At 42.0% G+C, this 18,833-nt stretch overlaps 1 protein-coding gene across 1 annotated transcript; it reads right to left on the bottom strand.

The window, feature by feature from the left end:
* Positions 1-387: 387 nt before the first annotated feature.
* Positions 388-18,602, bottom strand: LOC124777240 (glutathione S-transferase-like). Its single transcript, XM_047252566.1, has 5 exons — positions 18,535-18,602; positions 5,415-5,562; positions 1,615-1,782; positions 1,097-1,239; positions 388-635 (listed from the first exon to the last, which is right to left on the bottom strand). Exons 2-5 carry the CDS (start codon positions 5,548-5,550, stop codon positions 468-470), a joined length of 615 nt encoding a protein of 204 aa, XP_047108522.1. The 5' UTR covers positions 5,551-5,562; positions 18,535-18,602; the 3' UTR covers positions 388-467.
* Positions 18,603-18,833: the final 231 nt, after the last annotated feature.

The following is an 18,833-nucleotide window of genomic DNA, read 5'->3' as shown; positions in this document are numbered from 1 at the left end:
CCACCACTATCTCTCCATGATATGAGCAAGTTGGTAGACCTCCCACGACAGAATTTCCATAAAACTCTGACTTGTAGACTGTGTCATGTTCTAAAACGCACCAATATGATGAAGTCTACAACCCAAAAGATTTGTGGAGAAATAGATACTAGTATAAATGAAGTGTAACTACAGAACTTCAGGGTTTTATGTGTCCAGCAAGAATGTAGTTTGTGGGTGAACCAGAAACAGTCCACACATTTCCCAAACTTAAGCCATACATTTGAAAACTCTCCAGTGTTATGTTTTCGGCTGAGTCACATAAATAAAAAGGTATTGACATATCGTTTTTTAGAAGAAAATTTATTATATCTTCTTGCACTTACAATGGGGTATCACAGTTTTACAATACAGAATGAATGCTTCAGTGCAGAACAATTCAAATTTGTAAGCAAACACATATTTAACATAAAACAGATACACTGCATTCAGCTCTCAGTTTTCGGTCTCTTGGCAATCCACTCTTTAATAGCTGGTATTTCAAGTACGGTATTTTTAAGTGCAGAAAGGTTTGAATAATCTTTTGTTATGTCAAACCCAATCACGAACTTGAGGAGGTCGAGCAGTGCTACAAAATAGAGGTCTGCCCACGAGAGCTGAAACCGAGTCCTTCACATTAGCATACAAACAGAAAATTCCTCAGTTCCTATTAATGTGTACAAAATTGATGTGTACTAAGTCAGTCTACAACATCTATAATCACTCTTTCAATATAAAGTTTCTACAATTCTGAAAACATATAATAAGCACTATAGAATGTTTGGTCCCTAATGTGATGCGTTTATGAACAATCACATACATTGTCAACATAGTGTCAGTATTGCTATCTACCTTAAAAAGTAAAAGTATTAAAATACGTTAAAACATGCTACAAAAATGTTGGCATTTCTTTTGCGAATAATCGAGTCCACTGTGTGTGGATAAACTAGCAAATACAATAATTTTCATCATCACATATTTTAACAGTGCCAGTTACCAGGCAACTGCATTATTTCAAAGGATATCTCAACTTATTTCAGTATCCATAGCTTATAAATTTCAATTTCTTTCAGCTTACCTTGCCATTTGCTAGAAAACCTCCATTTTCCTTCACCAACTTGTCAAGTCTTGGCAACAAAAACGGTAAGCTTTCATTTATGACTGCTGCTTTCTTCTTTTCCTTTAAGGCTTCATCTGTCTCATATGCAGGACTTACTATTTCTACAAGCAGAAGTAAATATTAAAATGATATATGCACATATACTTTGCGATTTTTAACTTAAAAATTATTAAACTAGTTTAAAAAATAATATCTCAGTACAAACGAGGATATTTTAGATGAGCATCATCCCATTTATTACTCAAACACTTCTTTAAAATTACAGCGTAGCTGTGACGTATACTTTATATTTGACAAATGTATGTCTTCAGACAATTTCAAATAAGGTACTCCAAAAACAGAACTATGATGTTACATTTTTTACTTATGTTTACCTGTGCTTAATATCGGTTGAAAGTGGCGATTTTCCATATCATGTAGTGAAATGTAAATAAAGAAACGCAAAACCTTTCAGTGAATGTAAACATTAAACTTACTCATTCGTATGTCTGATACTGTATCAACAGCCATATCAATCTGGAGATTTTCCCAGTCGTTAGCCCCAGACAGGCCCACTTGCTTGCCTAAGTAACGGCAAATAGCAATAGACTGCCAGACCTTCTTCCCATCAATTTCAAGAACTGGAACTTGCCCAAAAGGCATTGCTTGACAAAGAAGAAAAATATATTAGCAACATTTCTAGTAGAAGTATGGCGCAGCTTTCTTTTGTAATCGTGACACATCCAGGAGTTAATCCTTCTTTTTGTATAACAAAGTAATTTCTGAATATGGTGCGAGTATCAACAAAAGGTAATGTGCTAAAGTTTTACTTTAGTATTCTTAGTGGAGAAAATCGCCAAACTTAAGTGTGAGCAGTGGAACTCAAACCTGACATTGTTCATATGAGACACCACAACAGCAGTAGTCAAAATCATTGTGCTTCAGAAAAATACTGTCTGCTCAAGTGAATTATTTGTCGTAGCATCTAAAATTTACCATGACGAGCTAAAACATTATGACCCATACCCATCGCGAAACTGAATGTCGCCTTGTGACGTTACGAACTCCTGACGCAGTACAGTAAATATATACGCAGGAGAGACGAATGAGGAATAATTGTAGTGACAATGGGGAAATCCACAGGCATTGGTGACTTTGACAAAGGGCAGATCGCTATGGCCTTGCGCCTCTAAACGTCTTCTCAGAAATGGCGAAATGGTTGGCTGTTCAGGTGCTACTGTGTAGAGCATCTATGGAAACTAATTGAATGATGGAGAGTTCACGAGTAGGCGACTTGGTGTTGGACAAAGTGGCCTCACAACAGAGTATGGAGACGGAGGCTTGTCCATTGTGTAAACCAGGAGACGCGGCGATTTGTGATGGATTTGACGACTGAGGACAATGTCGAACCAGGTACAAGTGTTTTGGAGGACACCCTTTAGTGCCTGTTGTTGAACATGGTGCTCCAAAACGGGCGTCTCCTATGAATTACTACACTGACATTATGACACTGTCAGTTACCACTGCAGTGGGAATAGAATAATTGAGATTGGACAATGGATCAATGGAAAAGTTCGTTGTAGGGATGAATCATATTACCTCTTAGGTCAGGTAGATGACTGTGTCCAGATACGGCGTCAACCAGGAGAACGGCTGCTCGAAACAGGCACCCTACAACAGACGCAGACCTGTGGGGCCAGTGTTATGCTTTGGTGGGTATTCACTTTGGCTTCCAAGGGAACTGTGGTAGTATCGGAAGGTACCGTGAGAGCTGTCGACTAAGTGAACGTTATTGTGAACCACAAGCATCTCTTCACGCTTGATCTCTCCTGATGGCATCTTCCAGCAATGTCACTGGGCCAGAATTATTGCTACACTGGTTTGACGAGCATTTACGTCTTGACCAACAGATTTGCCTGACCTGTACCCAATGGAACACATCTGGGACATTATAGAGCATCAGCTCCGCTACCATTAACCACCAGCCCTTAATTTATGATAATTGCGTGACCTGTGCGTAGACATCTGCTACTACATTCGTCCAGAAACGTACCATGGACTGGTCGAATCCATGTCACGCAGAACCGCTACAGTATTGCGTTTCAAAGTTAGACAAACACTCTATTAAGTACGTGGTCATAAAGTTAAGGCTCGCTGGTTTATGTGCTCATGTCAATAAAATAAAAAATGTCAAGGTCTCTGGCAAGAAGAAAACTTTGCAAATTTTGCATTGTATAGCTTCGTTGTAATAAGGTAATCTGGTGTGTCTTACAAAAGAAAACGTGCAGAAAATAAATGTAACTATATTATTCCAGAGTCCTGCTTCAAACTCCTATGATGTATACAGGCAGACTGAAGCTACGAATGAAAATTTGTTCTAAGGTCGGGATCCGAACCCGGGTCTCCCGTTCACTACGCTGGTACGCTAACCACTATGCTGCCCTGGCACAATGGCTTTGCACAACTGCAAGGACTACTTCAGCGCATCTCCCTCCTCAAACTAAGTTCTCATTCACACCTCAGCCCACTTGGTATTACACCTAAACTCGAGCAGAACTGCAGAGTTTAAGTGTAATATCAAGAGGGCTAATCTGTGACTGTAAAGTTTGGTTGAGGAGGGAGCCGTATTAGAGGAATCCATGCAGTTGTGCAAAACCAATGTGCCGGCCAGTGTGGCCGAGCGGTCCTAGGCGCTTCAGTCTGGAACTGCGCGACCGCTACGGTCGCAGGTTCGAATCCTGAATCGGGCATGGATGTGTGTGATGTCCTTAGGTTAGTTAAGTTTAAGTAGTTCTGAGTTCTAGGGGACTGATGACCTCAGATGTTAAGTCCCATAGTGCTCAGAGCCATTTTGCAAAACCATTGTGCCAGGATGATGTAGTGTTTAGCACATCTGCTTAGTGAGAAGGAGACCTGGGTTCGAACCCAACTTTTGTACACATTTTCATTCATCACTTCAAGGCAGATAACCGTATCAAAATAGCATAGTTGGTTGTTATAATCTCACAGTCATGTCATGTCATGTCATGTCATTTGAAGCGAAAATTCTCTGAATAAGAACTTACAAGCTATGTACAGGGTGGTTTTCTTAAAAGGGGACAAACTGCATGAGACTATCCCTGATATCATAAGGAACAAAACTGAGCTCCAACAGAGGTACACTAATTTGAAGGTGAAGATGAAAAGTCTTTGACAGTTTCAATGATTGAAAGCACACTTAAGAACACACGAGGGAAGCGGGAAGGTACTGTGTGTACTAGTGTATTACACTACACCCAAGAGGTCAGTGAGCTGGAACACCATCATTTAGTAGCCACATTTCTCTTCGTATCAGCAAAGAATGACTTTCAGCTGGGGACGTAAGATGTGCAGATGTGCCTCGACTGTGAGGCGTTGTGGGCGTCAGTAATCCCCGCCCACACACCGAAGCTGAACCGCTGCTGGTGATTCGCTACTACCATACCATGGGAATTCTCCTCAGCTCACAGGTAAATGTAAACGTTAACGATACCGCCTCTCGTAAAGGTAGCCTCATCGTCGACTAGGGTGTGTGACAGAAATCGCACCACCGTGGTGACTGGTGTAACGAACCAGCGAGAAAACCATCCTTAGGTAATAAGGCCTGCACTCGTTTGAGAAGATACAGATAGCGGCAAATATCGTGGAGGATGTTCCACGCGATCTCGTGGCTTAGCCCCTTCCCTGATGGTAGGCTGCCTGTTGGGTGCTGATAATGGGGCACTGGCGAAGATCTTTTGTCTCCACCAGCAAGTGGGTGTACCTCCTTGAAATGCACTTCCAGCCATATGTACATTTGACCTTTTTTACTCCTTATCCTCTTACGTGCCGTTTCCTGTAGTTTGCCCAAATTTTGCAGAGTCGTCCAGTATGCAACACACTTGTTTCTTTGTTTTTCAGTATCACTTTTGTGTAATATTTCGACTTATTTCTATTTTCACTGACTGAAATCGAAACGATAAGGAAATTAATTAATGTAGTAAATTATTTAAGCATCTTTTGTGCGCTACTACTATTACTATTACTACTACTACTACTACTACTACTACTACTACTACTACCACCACCACCACCACTTCTATTACACAGAGTTTGTAATTACTGAATTTAGCAAAATACACTCCTAGGTACGCAGCACTATCTTGCTCCTATGTTTGCAGTGCACTCAATTTCAGTAATTTTAAAGACCAATTAGTTTCCTCATTCTGCGCCAGATAAGAGAAGAGAAGAGAAGAATAGTCTCAAGCCAAGACATTGAAAGATAAAAGTTTTTACTTACATTCTTTCAAAGATGGCCATTTGTCTTTATCACATCGTTCATCTTCGAATTCAATCTTTCCGTAAGAGAGCAGGAAACGTATTGGCTCAGCCACACCCATTCCAGGGAAGTAAGTTAACTTGTATTTCGGTGCCATCTCCAGTTCAAGCTGAAAATCAGAGGTTTATGAAATGAACAATTGTGCCTGTAGGATTAGGTATTAGTTCGTAGTGACATTTATTATTGCACACCTCTGTTAGTTAAGACAAGCTCAGATGTGCAACATATGGATAGTAAGTAAGTCTTACTTGAATAGGAAATTATGGGGTATTGAGGGAAGGTCTGTCTCTTTGTGGACGTCACAGTTTATGAGCTATTATACTGCATGAAAGGAAAGATGCACATGCGCAGACAATATCAGTACGAGACAAAATTGACGCTAAGATGTAAGTGTAGCGTAGGCTGTGAGCCATAAATGTGAAATTGTTTGAATGACTTGTTACTGCTGTTTAATAGCGATCCAAATCTCCAATGGGTCGGATTTCAGGCAATCGTATAAAGTCAGTGTCATTAATGGATGCTTCTCGTACTGGTCATCAGAATTAATAAAGAACAGTAAGCTAATATACCGGAGAGGACTCATTTATTTCAGTTGTAATTAACATTATAAATCGTGTATCACAGTGTGTATATAAAAAAAAATTAAGGACTTTTATTCCGTGCGTTGGACTGTCAGTATGCGACGAACTAGCTTACTTCATGCTAAGAAATGTTCAGTTGTATGACGAAAGCTGTGATAAGGGTTGTTAGTCCTCCACGAGAGCAACAAATTCACTTTAAAGTTGTAATTAAGCTAAGCATTACAAAGACAAATATCTGCCACACACATTCTTGCAGTGTTTACTTATTCAAACTGAATGGAAGCAAGGAAGGAAGACTGGGTTTAACGTCCCGAGGTCATTAGAGACAGAGCGCAAGGTTAAGGAACCATCCCGACATTTGCCTGGAGCGATTTAGGGAAATCACCGAAAAGTGTAAATCTGGATGGCCGGACGCACGTTTGAACTGGCGTCCTCCCGAATGCGAGTTCAGTGTGCTAACCACTGTGCCCCCTCGGTTTCAGACTAAATGTTACGAGGAAATACTCGTTAACTATTATTGCAAACAAATGAAATTATGTCCTAAATAAAGTTGTTGTTTTGCATTCTTGGCTCGGAGGTCACGTGGTCTACGTTTAGCTGCATAATTAGGAAGGTTTTCTTACTTCGTATAAGGCGGCATCTCTCACTCACATAATGGGGGAGTCGTGTCAAATACCTGATGAGAGCAGTTTGCTGTTGAGTGAATTTTGAAGTGATGACCAAACTAGGAAGGGAGAGGGTGGATCCAGGTGGTGGGATGTAGCCTACTCCTGTCGAATAAAGCTGTGGGTGAGGCGAGATCTGACCAATTGATCACCAACTTGCCGTCGCTCCAGCAACGGAGGATAGATTTACGGTTTAATCCCCGAATATTGGTGTGTGCGATGTCTAGTCTGTTACAGACCTCTTTGCTTTCTATCATACTTCAGAATGAATTTTTTAAATGTAATAGAACTGAATTACTTCCCTTTAAAGAAATAATGGAGTATGCATTAATTAAATAATGATGAACAGATAAAATTTATACTGATCGTCCCCTCTTCGTTGTGTTCATGAGACTAGTGACTACATCTGTAAACCGTCGCACTTACTTGTTACTTCATATATGTGAATAGTTCTCTAAGATTTACTGACATTTGCGCTGGAAACGATTCATCATCTAAATGTGTTATATTGAGAGGTGTATAACAAAATCCTAGATGTCTTGGCCGGTAATGGTGCGCAAGAAACATACACAGTTTCAAGTGTTATACCTGTCGTTCGGGAAATGTCACTAAGACGACTTCAAAAAGTGTGTTACAATCGTATGTGGTGCTGCACGATTCTTGCGTGCGTTTCTTTACTGTCCATTTCCACGGCTAATTGCCGTTTGTGCAAAAGTCTATGTTCTAGTGTCTGAATTTTGCTGGCAGGGGTCGCGTAATTGCTTGGCGCAAGGGTCTCCATTGCCACTTTCGGTTCTACCACATGATATCGGCTATGGAGGCGACCCAATATGTAATGGGATATCAGTATCAAACTTAGTACCTCCGTCAGAGGAAGGTTGTCACGAGATCGTAACGGAACATTACGCAAGTAGGTTTTTAGGACTTTCTTTGAATATACGTCTAAGAGTTGGAAGAGGGTACTCTGAATACCTGCTGGTGAGGGTGGGGACTGGGAGGAGAGCAACTGCTGCTGCTTTCAAGCTGGATGATGAATAATTTCTGCAATTTAATGCTAAATGCCGCTGGACATTCCTTCAAGTCAGCATCCATTACATTTTCTAGTTTTCCTCAACCAGCAATAGCAGACTCCAGAGCACACATGCACTGTCTACAATTTTAATATTTGACACACACTACGATTACGTCTTTCAATCCGCGCGAGTAGTCGCGCGGTTAGAGGCGCCATGTCACGGATTGCGCGGCCACTGCCGCCGGAGGTTCGAGTCCTCCCTCGGGCATGGGCGTGTGTGTTGTTCTTAGAAAAAGTTAGTGTAAATAGTGTTTAAGTCTAGGGACCAATGACCTCAGCCGTTTGGTCCCTTAGGTATTCACACACATTTGAAAGTCATTTAAAGGAAAAGACCTTATACACTCCAACGTACAGCAAAAGAGTCATTTTTAGAAAAAGTTCTCATTTTAAGTTGTAATTTAGGCTACCACTTTGAAAATGACATACAGAATAAATTAAACAGAACTCAGATGATATGTGGTACAATACAAAGAACATAAAGCAAAAATATGCCGAAAGAAATAAAAGTAAAACATTGCAAAACAATGGCTACATCCGTTTCGTCATACGACGCACATTCGCGGATAATTCGAAAGCAAGACGAAATAATAATATGAAATGCACTAAGGGCTCCAATCTCAGAGATCAGATAAGAGCTGTAGACATCAGAACTAAGCTTTGAACTTATTCAGTAAACGAATTAATAAAACAACGAGTAAAATAGATAGAATGCACCTATATGATGCCAGAAGGAAACTAACGTAACGAGCACTGAACTACAAACCACGCGTATAGAAGATATGGGAGTACCATAGACAAGACGACTACACTGTGAATGCAACAGGCGAGGGGCCTACTCCCTGAAGTTTAAATGAAGAAGAAGAAGAATTGTAGCCTAAGGAATCGTAATGGCGAAGATAATGCGGGAGGTGAATACATTGTTGTACCGTGATTGGCAAACAAAAATTCTAGATATTTGAACGAATTAAGGCCGTTGATTTTTAACGTTTCGTTGACGACAAGATCATTACAGACGAAGTACTGTCAACGGCAAAACAGATGGAGTAAATTACATAGTTTGACAAGGGTGGAGAGAAATAGGTGATATCCTACGTAAAGTTACCACCCCACCACCCGAAATAGTGATTTAGTGAAACCACAGCGAACATAAATCTGTGTGGTGGGATGACGTTTTTCTATCACACTTGACGTAAGCAGGAAAGTTCAGTATCAGAGTGGGGCGTTGACCGGTGGAACAAATAGCAGTTGTGAGTTGTCGGGGACTGCTAAGTTTCCGAAGAGAAGGGCTGGCTAACATACTCCGGTTCACACGAATAAAGCAAGTCGGAGGATATACTACACTTGAGAATGTTCTCAGCTTGAGTACAACTACGGTAGATGTTGCTCAACGCGAAGAAGATATCTCCGATTTCGTAAGAATAACACTAGAGAAATTTCTCAAAAGCGGTTTCTGAAGTGAGCTCTGCAGCATGCTTCGAGCTGAGTAAGTTTCGGTGAGTTTAAGTTTTACCGAGTTTTTTACTAAAAATGGCAGAATTTCTGTTGCTCAGAAGGCATAAAGGATGTACGTTACTCGAAGAAATATTAAAGAGAGAAGCTGTTGAAGTTTATACAGGTTTAACAATGAAATCATTATTTCGGTAACGAATTCCTCCCCTAAAAGCATGAAAAAAGAGGAGTGAGCTTTGAAACGAAGCGAAAATGAAGACTCTTTGTGCTGTTGAAGAGACACAGGTTTTCAGACTAGTGTTGGAAAAGACTTTAGGTTTACGTCAGACAACTATATCACCCAAACTTTGAGATGTTCTTCGCCATGTTTAGTCCCAGCGTAAATCTTATATTTTGTTGTGTTACAAATAAGCAGGTAGATCAGAAAAATTAATAACTGGTTTATTACGAACCTAGCTACCTGTTTCTCGTAGCAGCACCGCAAGGGCGACCGCGTAAGTGTTCGTCGCTCGCGTAGACTACTATGCGACTTATTTAACTAACATTTTCTCGTGTTATTGGACAGTCAGTGACATTTTCCTCTGGCTTCCTTTTAACTTTTTTGTTGTTTCACTTGGAATTTAGTTTGTTGTATAGCATCTTTAATACTTTGCCGTTGTCTTAGAGTGTAGGAACACACGTCACTGATTTTTTCCACATTATTTCCTGCGAGGTGATAACCTCGTCGTTGAGCGCCCGTATGCACCACACGCGCGATCGCACACACACACACACACACACTATCTCGTGTTATAAAACACTGGCAGTCCCAGATTGGAGAAGATGAAAATTTAACGTACCTTATGATTTCGCTTGCGTAATGTGTTCAAATAACTACGAAACTAAAAAGTTTCTCGCGTGTCGAAATTTCGATAAAGTCGTCAGAAAACGCATTTCGTGAGGTGCCCCTTACTTTTCGAAACAATTTGTTGTCGCACGTAAAACTAAAATCGAAATGCAGTGTAACTCCTCTAGAACACACTGATGCCAGTTTCATATCTGTTCACTGAATATCTTCGTGTTTGAGCGACTACGCGTAAGTTCTCTGCCGGATGCGGCACGACAATGCTTACCGAGAACCTCTTCAAGGAAGAAAGGAGGCAGTGAGAAAGAACTCCCTTGTCAGAAAATATGCATCGAAATTTTTAGTCATACGAAATTGAGAACATTCTCAGAGAACGTTCCGTGGAGAAAGTTCTCTTTGTTACTCGTACGGCACATTGTAAGCGTGCAAGATCGGTCAAGAATGGATACCGTAAGAGAGAAGTCCTAAACAAGCAACAGTCGAGCACTGCGTCAAACGGCGCTGTCTGAAGGCTTCAAAGGAAAACAGGCAAGTGCAAGACGTGACCGCGTGCGCACGTTTAAAGGCAGAATTGCGAAACACGGGGCACCCAACGAACTGGCTTGCGCCATCTATGGAGCCGTGACGGACCGTAGCTGCTGGATGATCGCGTTACCTCAGACGCGATATTGATAATGCTGCTTACCAGGGAGTCCGAGTCACTATCAAATACAAGAGATGATCTAATCTTATTCCTTCAGAGTTTGAGACCTATGCTCAAATGATTTGCATCTGGTCAAAAGCGGCAGTGACTACCAAGACGCGTTTTATAGAAATCTTTTCAGAGAGCACTCTGCATATCAAAATGAAGGATGTTTTCAGATACTAAACAAAAATGCAGAAAATTTCTATGAAGCACGCATCTTCGTAATTAGAACACTTCATCGTCTCTGAGAAAGTTATTTCCTTCATTATATAAAACGCAAAAGCCTCAGGGCTTAAGAGAGCCTATCGTTGACGGTTTCCCGGTAGAGACTGATCTATTAAGTAATTCCTGATGTGATCAGAACAGCGTTTAAACCTATCATTCGGATCCAAACAGATCAACTGACCAACTGTGAGATTTTAAATTATGATTTAGTTTCGTGAAGCAGCGATTTGTGTACAGGAAAAATCTCAAGCGCATTTACTTGGGTACTTGTAGCCGCCCTCCTTCCTCGACTTCTCTGACGTACGCTGTTTATATTGTTATCCACTGTATATACCTTACTGTTCGTTATATCCGTACCTCAGATGCAGCAGCCACAAACATCTTTACTGTAACGGTGGCTAAATCTCGGATTTTCATAATAATTAATGATAACTTTTTGCCCAGTTGATCACCCTTCATTTGTTGCTGCGTTACCTATGACACGATAGTTAATAACGTCTTTGGGTGTTATTTATTAGTTACTAATAACAAGTAATTATAGAAATCACTTTCACTTTTTTATTAACAACGTTCAATAATAATTAAATGATCATGAATGATTGCGTCTTGTATAGAGGGAAAAGGAGGGTTGATCCTACAATTACTCTCAGCAATTACGGCAACCAACATGACAGTGATTTTTGTAGTTCGTCACTCAAAGATATTACAACAAAGACCATGTCCATTATTATACTTCGATAAAATCGTGCAAACTTCGCACACTTTTATTTTCACAGGCTAAATGTCCAGTCCCGTTGTTATACACTACTGGCCATTAAAATTGCTACACCACGAAGATGACGTGCTACAGACGCGAAATTTAACCGACAGGAAGACGATGCTGTGATATGCAAATGATTAGCTTTTCAGAGCATTCACACAAGGTTGGCGCCGGTGGCGATACCTCCAACGTGCTGACATGAGGAAAGTTTCCAACCGATTTCAAATACACAAACAGCAGTTAGCCGGCGTTGCTTGGTGAGACGTTGTTGTGATGCCTCATGTAAGAAGGAGGAATGCGAATTATATCCTACTTTGATAAAGGTCGGATTGTAGCCTATCGCGATTGCGGTTTATCGTATCGGCACATTGCTGCTCGCGTTGGTCGAGATCCAATGACTGTTAGCAGAATATGGAATCGGTGGGTTCAGGAGGGTAATACGGAACGCCGTGCTGGATCCCAACGGCCTCGTATCACTAGCAGTCGAGATGACAGGCGTCTTATCCGCATGGCTGTAACGGATCGTGCAGCCACGTCTCGATCCCTGAGTCAGCAGATGGGGACGTTTGCAAGACAACCACCATCTGCACGAACAGTTCGACGACGTTAGCAGTAGCATGGACTATCAGCTCGGAGACCATGGACGCGGGTACCCTTGACGTTGCATCACAGACAGGAGCGCCTACGATGATGTACTCAACGAGGAACCTGGGTGCACGAATGACAAAACGTCATTTTTTCGGATGAATCCAGGTTCTGTTTACAGCATCATAATGGTCGCATCCGTGTTTGGCGACATCGCGGTGAACGCACATTGGAAGCGTGTATTCGTCATCGCCATACTGGCGTATCACCCGGCGTGATGGTGTGGGTGCCATTGGTTACACGTCTCGGTCCCTCTTGTTCGCATTGACGGCCCTTTGAACAGTGAACGTTGCATTTCAGATGTGTTACGACCCGTGGCTCTACCCTTCATTCGATCGCTGCAAAACCGTATATTTCAGCAGGATAATACACGACCGCATGTTGCAGGTCCCGTACGGGCCTTTCTGGATACAGAAAATGTTCGACTGCTGCCCTGGCCAGCACATTCTCCAGATCTCTCACCAATTGAAAACGCCTGGTCAATGGTGGCCGAGCAACTGGCTCGTCACAATACGCCAGTCACTAATCTTGATGAACTGTGGTATCGTGTTGAAGCTGCATGGGCAGCTGTACCTGTACACGCCATCCAAGCTCTGTTTGATTCAATGCCCAGGCGTATCAAGGCCGTTATTACGGCCAGAGGTGGTTGTTCTGGATACTGATTTCTCAGGATGTATGCACCCAGATTGCGTGAAATCGTAATCACATGTCAATTCTAGTATAATATATTTGACCAATGAATACCCATTTATCATCTGCATTTCTTCTTGGTGTAGCAGTTTTAATGGCCAGTAGTGTGTTCAGTTTAACGTCCCTTCACATAGTCCACAGATCCTATTATCGGTTATTTGACATGTGATAGAATTTAATACTGAGCCCCAGTGTTAAAATAAGCCTGATAATATTGTTCTTAATCAAAAGACCGCTTATAAACTGTAGCCGAGTCAACTGAACAGCACGAAAGGAAAGTAGTTGCCTAAAATCCCAAATCTTACCACGCTTACAACAGCTTTCACATATTTCACAAATAGCTTGTTATTGAAAATGTAGGGCTGGTGAAATAGTACTCCTCTTCGAGCAGGACCGAGATTTCCCAGTACGCTGCATATATCGATATAACATCGAGCGATGCATTGTCAGTCACATGTCATTTGATCCACGTGGCACGACAGCAAGCAGTACGCGAGAAACTACGAACTAGTCACAACTAAGTTCTGCTTACAGTTTCACAATTTCATAAAACACGGGTGGAAATTGCAAGAAATCCTATCACCATGAAACACCTCCGTTGTATTTGAGCCTGCCTGCAGTAAGAGTTTTCACATAGTAGCCTATTTATCGACATAACAATTATGTTCATTTTGAAGTGAAACTGACGGTCAGAGGTGAAACTGTTGTCCTTCAAAACTTATTACTTGGTTCTAAAATTAAATGAAACTCCGGCCGAACAGGCTATTCAGGCCCAACGGTACCGATCGGCCGCCGAGTCATTCTCAGCTCAAAGGCGTCACTGGACGCGAATATGGAAGGCATGTGGCCAGCACACAGCTCTCCCGACCGTATGTAAGTTTGCGAGACCGGAGCTGTTACTCCTCAATCAAGTAATTCCTGAGTTTGCCTCAGAACGGCTGAGCGCAACCTGGTTGGCAAAAGCGCTCGGCAGACCGGATGGTCACCCATCCTAGTGCTAACCCCGCCTGACAGTACTTAACTTCGGTGATCTGACGAGAACCGGATTACTTGGTTCTGAACCCTGAAAAATATTTTATATCTTTAATAGAGATAATAAAGATTTACTAAGTAGGTTGTTGGTGAAAGTTTCTGTCCTTGTTCAGATAATAGAATAATGGGTTAAAAAGCAATTACTCTGTTATAATGTAACATTCAAAAAATAAGAGGCGTCCAAAAAGTTTCCATTCGAGGGACGTACAGTCCAAAATCGGATGCCAATGAGGCAAATTCGCCTTGAGCACTGAAGCAATCAGCCCACCATCGAGACGTCCGTAACTGCCTACTGCGCATCCTAGTGCGACAGGAATCATGTATACTTTAAGGACCTTTTTACGGAACCGAAGGCGCGATAGTCGCATGAGGAGTGATAAGAACTACAGAGCGGGTCCTCGAGTGTATTCCTCTTCAGTTGGCGTAACTTCTGCGTTACATTTGCAACTTCTGTCGAAGCGCGACCAGCACGGAACTTGATACCCAATACAGATTCATTCTCCGAGGGATGTCTACCGGCATATGTCCTTCGGCAGCCAAGCAGGATCAACAGCTAGTACGTCCGCTTTCGACGTATTTGATAATAATGTCGCCTTATTTCACGTATCGGCATTTGCCGCACGCACGGCACGTGGGAAAGATACGAACGCCACGCTATTCCATTGCCTACCTACATAACATAGTGTATTAATGTATGCAGAACTCTGATTTGGATGCGACGAATTGATATTGTGGTGAACGGCATGTACCGGCTGCGAAAATCGGACGTTCCGTGCTACGGACGCATCTCTGTGTCTTACCGAACCAAAGATTTTGCCGTAGGGACTGTTCGTGAATGAAATGAAGAGATCGGAAGCGTGAGAGGAGGAGAGAGATTATATTGTTTTGAGACGCCATTACGGTGTATAGTAAATGTTCAAATAGTTTTTTGCACAAAGTAAAATGCAATAACTAACATCAAGTATTCAAAGTATTTATATTTCCATACCGCAATAAGTTAATTATCACGGTGCAGATTTACCAGACGTGGATCGCTCCGAGGTGAAGTTTGGAACGATAGCGCGAGCCTGCATTTTTCAAGCTCATAATCTGTCGAGAAATTATCTGCGAATTAATAAACTTTAACTTGCTAAATTGTTGGACCTATCATCCAGACTCACCAAACAACATAGTACACATTTGTGCCGAACGATCTGCGTACTAAGTAAAGGTTTTAGAGATTTCAGGTGGAGCAGATAACGCCGGCCGATGTGACCGAGCGGTTCTAGGCGCCTCAGTCCGGAACCGCGCGACTGCTACGGTCCCAGGTTCAAATCCTTCTCGGCATGGATGTGTGTGATGTCCTTAGGTTAGTTAGGTTTAACTAGTTCTACGTTCTAGGGGACTGATGACCTCAGATATTAGGTCCCATAGTGCTCAGAGCCATTTGAACCATTTGGAGCAGATAACGACGAGGAATATTAGCGAAATCTCCGCTACGGAATACACCTCTTGCTCTCCTGTGGTATTTATATTTTCCATGTTTTCAGGAGAATAAAGATAAAAGAATATAAGGGCCTAAGCTAAACCAGCTAAAATCAATAAAAAACCAATGATTAAAAAAAGAGCCAAAAAAAAATTTATTTATAATAACAAATAGATACAGAATATTATTAATTAACTAACTAATAATGATATATTAAAGTATAGGTGCTTATATACTCGCATGAGTCGCATTACATTGCATTTACGCTGCTGCAACGCCGTCAAATGGAAACTTTTCGATCAGAGGTTATGCAACTGATAATAGAGCCACATGGAGCTAAAGGCATTTAATACAAAAAACACGAATGGCTCTGACTGAAGGCGTTCTTGGCAATGCACACACCACATATGTCGTGCAGTCATATGGTGTAGGTTGTATGGTATTGTTGGGTGGGATATCCCTCAGGTTGGGTACAGATGCCTGTCGGCAAGGATGTTCTTCCCCGTGCACACCAACTGGTCCCTTTGCTTGCGGTTATTTGAGAGTTTATCTTTTGTGTGATTGTACAGCGTAGGTCAGTAGAACAGACGCGTGATAGTATAGTGTCCTGTTTGTGCTGTATGATGAGGATGAAGATGATGATGATGATTATGGTGACGACGAGAGAAGGGTGAAGGTGAAAGACGGTGCCAGCACATAGCATATTCCTCCAGAAAAGAACCAAGGGAGGTATCTGTGCTTAACTTTCCCACCTAACTGACTTATCACCAGCAGCGTCACAAACCCTCACTTAATGAGACACTGCCGAGTGGTTTGGTATTTAAACCAGAAAATTGGAGCCAAGACCGGTTATCAGGAACTTTACGCCGCCACCTCCCCTCCTCTTGTCCGCCAAATTCTGACAGTGAAAATTTCATCCACCACGGGGAGGTTGGGGTTGTTTGGGGGAGGAGACCAGACAGCAAGGTCATCGGTCTCATCGGATTAGGGTAGGTTGGGGAAAGAAGTCGGCCGTTCCCTTTCAAAGGAACCATGCCGGAATTTGCCTCTAGCGATTCAGGGAAATCACGGAAAGCCTAAATCAGTATGGCCAGACGCAGGATTGAACCGTCATCCTCCCGAATCCGAGTCCAGTGTGCTAACCACTGCGCCATCTCGCTCGGTCACGACGGGGATTCAAACTGGCTTACCTCCGCACAGGCATGCTTAGCTACTTCGGCTATGGGACAGGGTGTAGGACACATTAGCAAACATTTTCACGTGTTGACTCTGGAGGCACGAATTACTAATTAAACTTGTTAGTAATTATCTGTAAACATGGATCATAATGATCTCGGTATTAAAATACACTCTGGCATATCAGCTTAGTTACAGGTTATATCTAACGGTTAGTCAACCACAATCGGTTTCTGTGCACGAACAAGCAAACTGTCGTAATATCGCTTACGCAGTGGAAGTCACAAGGGGATCGTAACAGGAAACAGCTTTTTCTCACTTGTAGAACACGTCAGAGCTATAATCACGTTGTGCTTCGAGATGATGCATAGTATGAGAGACGAGGTAATGACAGCAACGAAAACGATTGCTTCAGTATGATTAACAGACGAAAATGTAATAAAATGAACATTAATAATGATCATATTGGTATATTACTTGTCGTCCTCGAGTACCTCCACAGAGATTACACTACCTCCAGCAATAGTTGCGGTGAAAGGCCGTTTTCTGCTCCATTCTCGTCTAGTCTGAGTTTGTGTTCCATCTCTGATATCGTCTACGGGACGTTAAATCTTCCTTACATTAACTCAATAGCTTTACGTAACTTCTCAGCTGAACTCAGTACGCTTCACACACATGAAATCAAACTACTCTTGTGTAGGGACAAGAAGTGTTGTATGAGACAGCCAACAGCTGTCCGTCGCTATCGCAAGAGTTTGAAACTTTATACAAGTAAAGAAAGCTGTAACATTTTTATAATGCTTTAGAGCAAAGTTTTAATATAGAGCGAAAAAAGTGTATCCAGTGCGATCCTTTTGCTTTTCGGTATACAAAGAGTACAAACGAATATTTCGTTAGTTACATACAGCACGCTGAACGACCTGCATAAGGAGAAACATTTTAGGAGGAATAAGAAGTCATAATGTAGCATTTGATCTAGAGTCTTTGTAGCACGTTCATACGTGGTACTTGTATCACTAAAGCTGCAACTAGGAACGTAATTTTATACATTACGTGTAGGAAGTATTCGGATAATTCTGTTTTTTGGTATTTACTCTTGTTCCACTACAGTTAAGTTAGTGCTCAACAGGCTCATTTTAATCGTTCCACTGTTTGCTCCCGTATGGCAATTCGAAGCCAAGCAATAACGTTGTAGAGCCTTCATATGTTGTTTACACAAAAGTAACAAGTTCTTAAGCATATTGTGGTTTCAAACTTTTATATGTTGTCTATTTTGTAAGTCGGAGGTGTGTATTTGCATAATGATCCTTGACAATTGTTCCCACCTTCGTCATGTAATTTCATATACGAGCGCAGCACATGTGATTAATATCAGAGGGTATGTCGAAACGAAAACTACGTAAATGTGGATGGCACCAACCAGTCCGAAGCAAAACTACATTGAATATGAAATACGCAGACTTCATTTCAGCTAAGTCTTCGACCGCTCAATACGCTCACAATACATTTCCTAGGGCAACAGATATGTTTCCGCCTGGTACTCCTGAGCATTTTTTGAATATATTAGGTGGAGGCACAACAAGCAAAATATTGATCCTGATTGGACGTCAGTGACTGTAACTTTTTATGTCCTGTGAGCACTGTGGGATAAAGACGCTTGCTAAATGTGTGAGTGAAGTGCACAAACTGTGCATTGAAACGCTCTGGCACGTGTACGGGGTTAACACGAATGGAAACTTTTAAAATCCATTATCATGATTAAAGTTACATCAACGTGTAGTTAAGCACTAACCTGCTTGTGTCGGTTGGCTTCCTTCGGTGCTCCTGTGTCTTCTGCTGGCCTGCAGTTCCGCCGCTCGAATGTCCTACGTAGTCAAAGCGCGCTTTGCCGCTATCGGAGAGTGGTGGGGCGACGATACGCAGCCGCCTGTGGAAGGGAGAGGGGAGAGCCAGGTGAACAACCGTATCTGTACTGGACTCTTACCTTGGGGCTGTGATAGACACTAGTGATGACAGTGCGTAAATGCGAAAAATATTAACAGCATTTCCCAAATAGATTTTACACTGTAGCATCGCTTTTAGCTACGCTTA

The sequence above is a fragment of the Schistocerca piceifrons genome, chromosome 2 (assembly GCF_021461385.2).
Source record: "Schistocerca piceifrons isolate TAMUIC-IGC-003096 chromosome 2, iqSchPice1.1, whole genome shotgun sequence".
NCBI lineage: Eukaryota > Metazoa > Arthropoda > Insecta > Orthoptera > Acrididae > Schistocerca > Schistocerca piceifrons.
The sequence above is the reverse complement of the archived record's forward strand: the minus strand, read 5'-3'. Positions and strand labels throughout refer to the sequence as shown.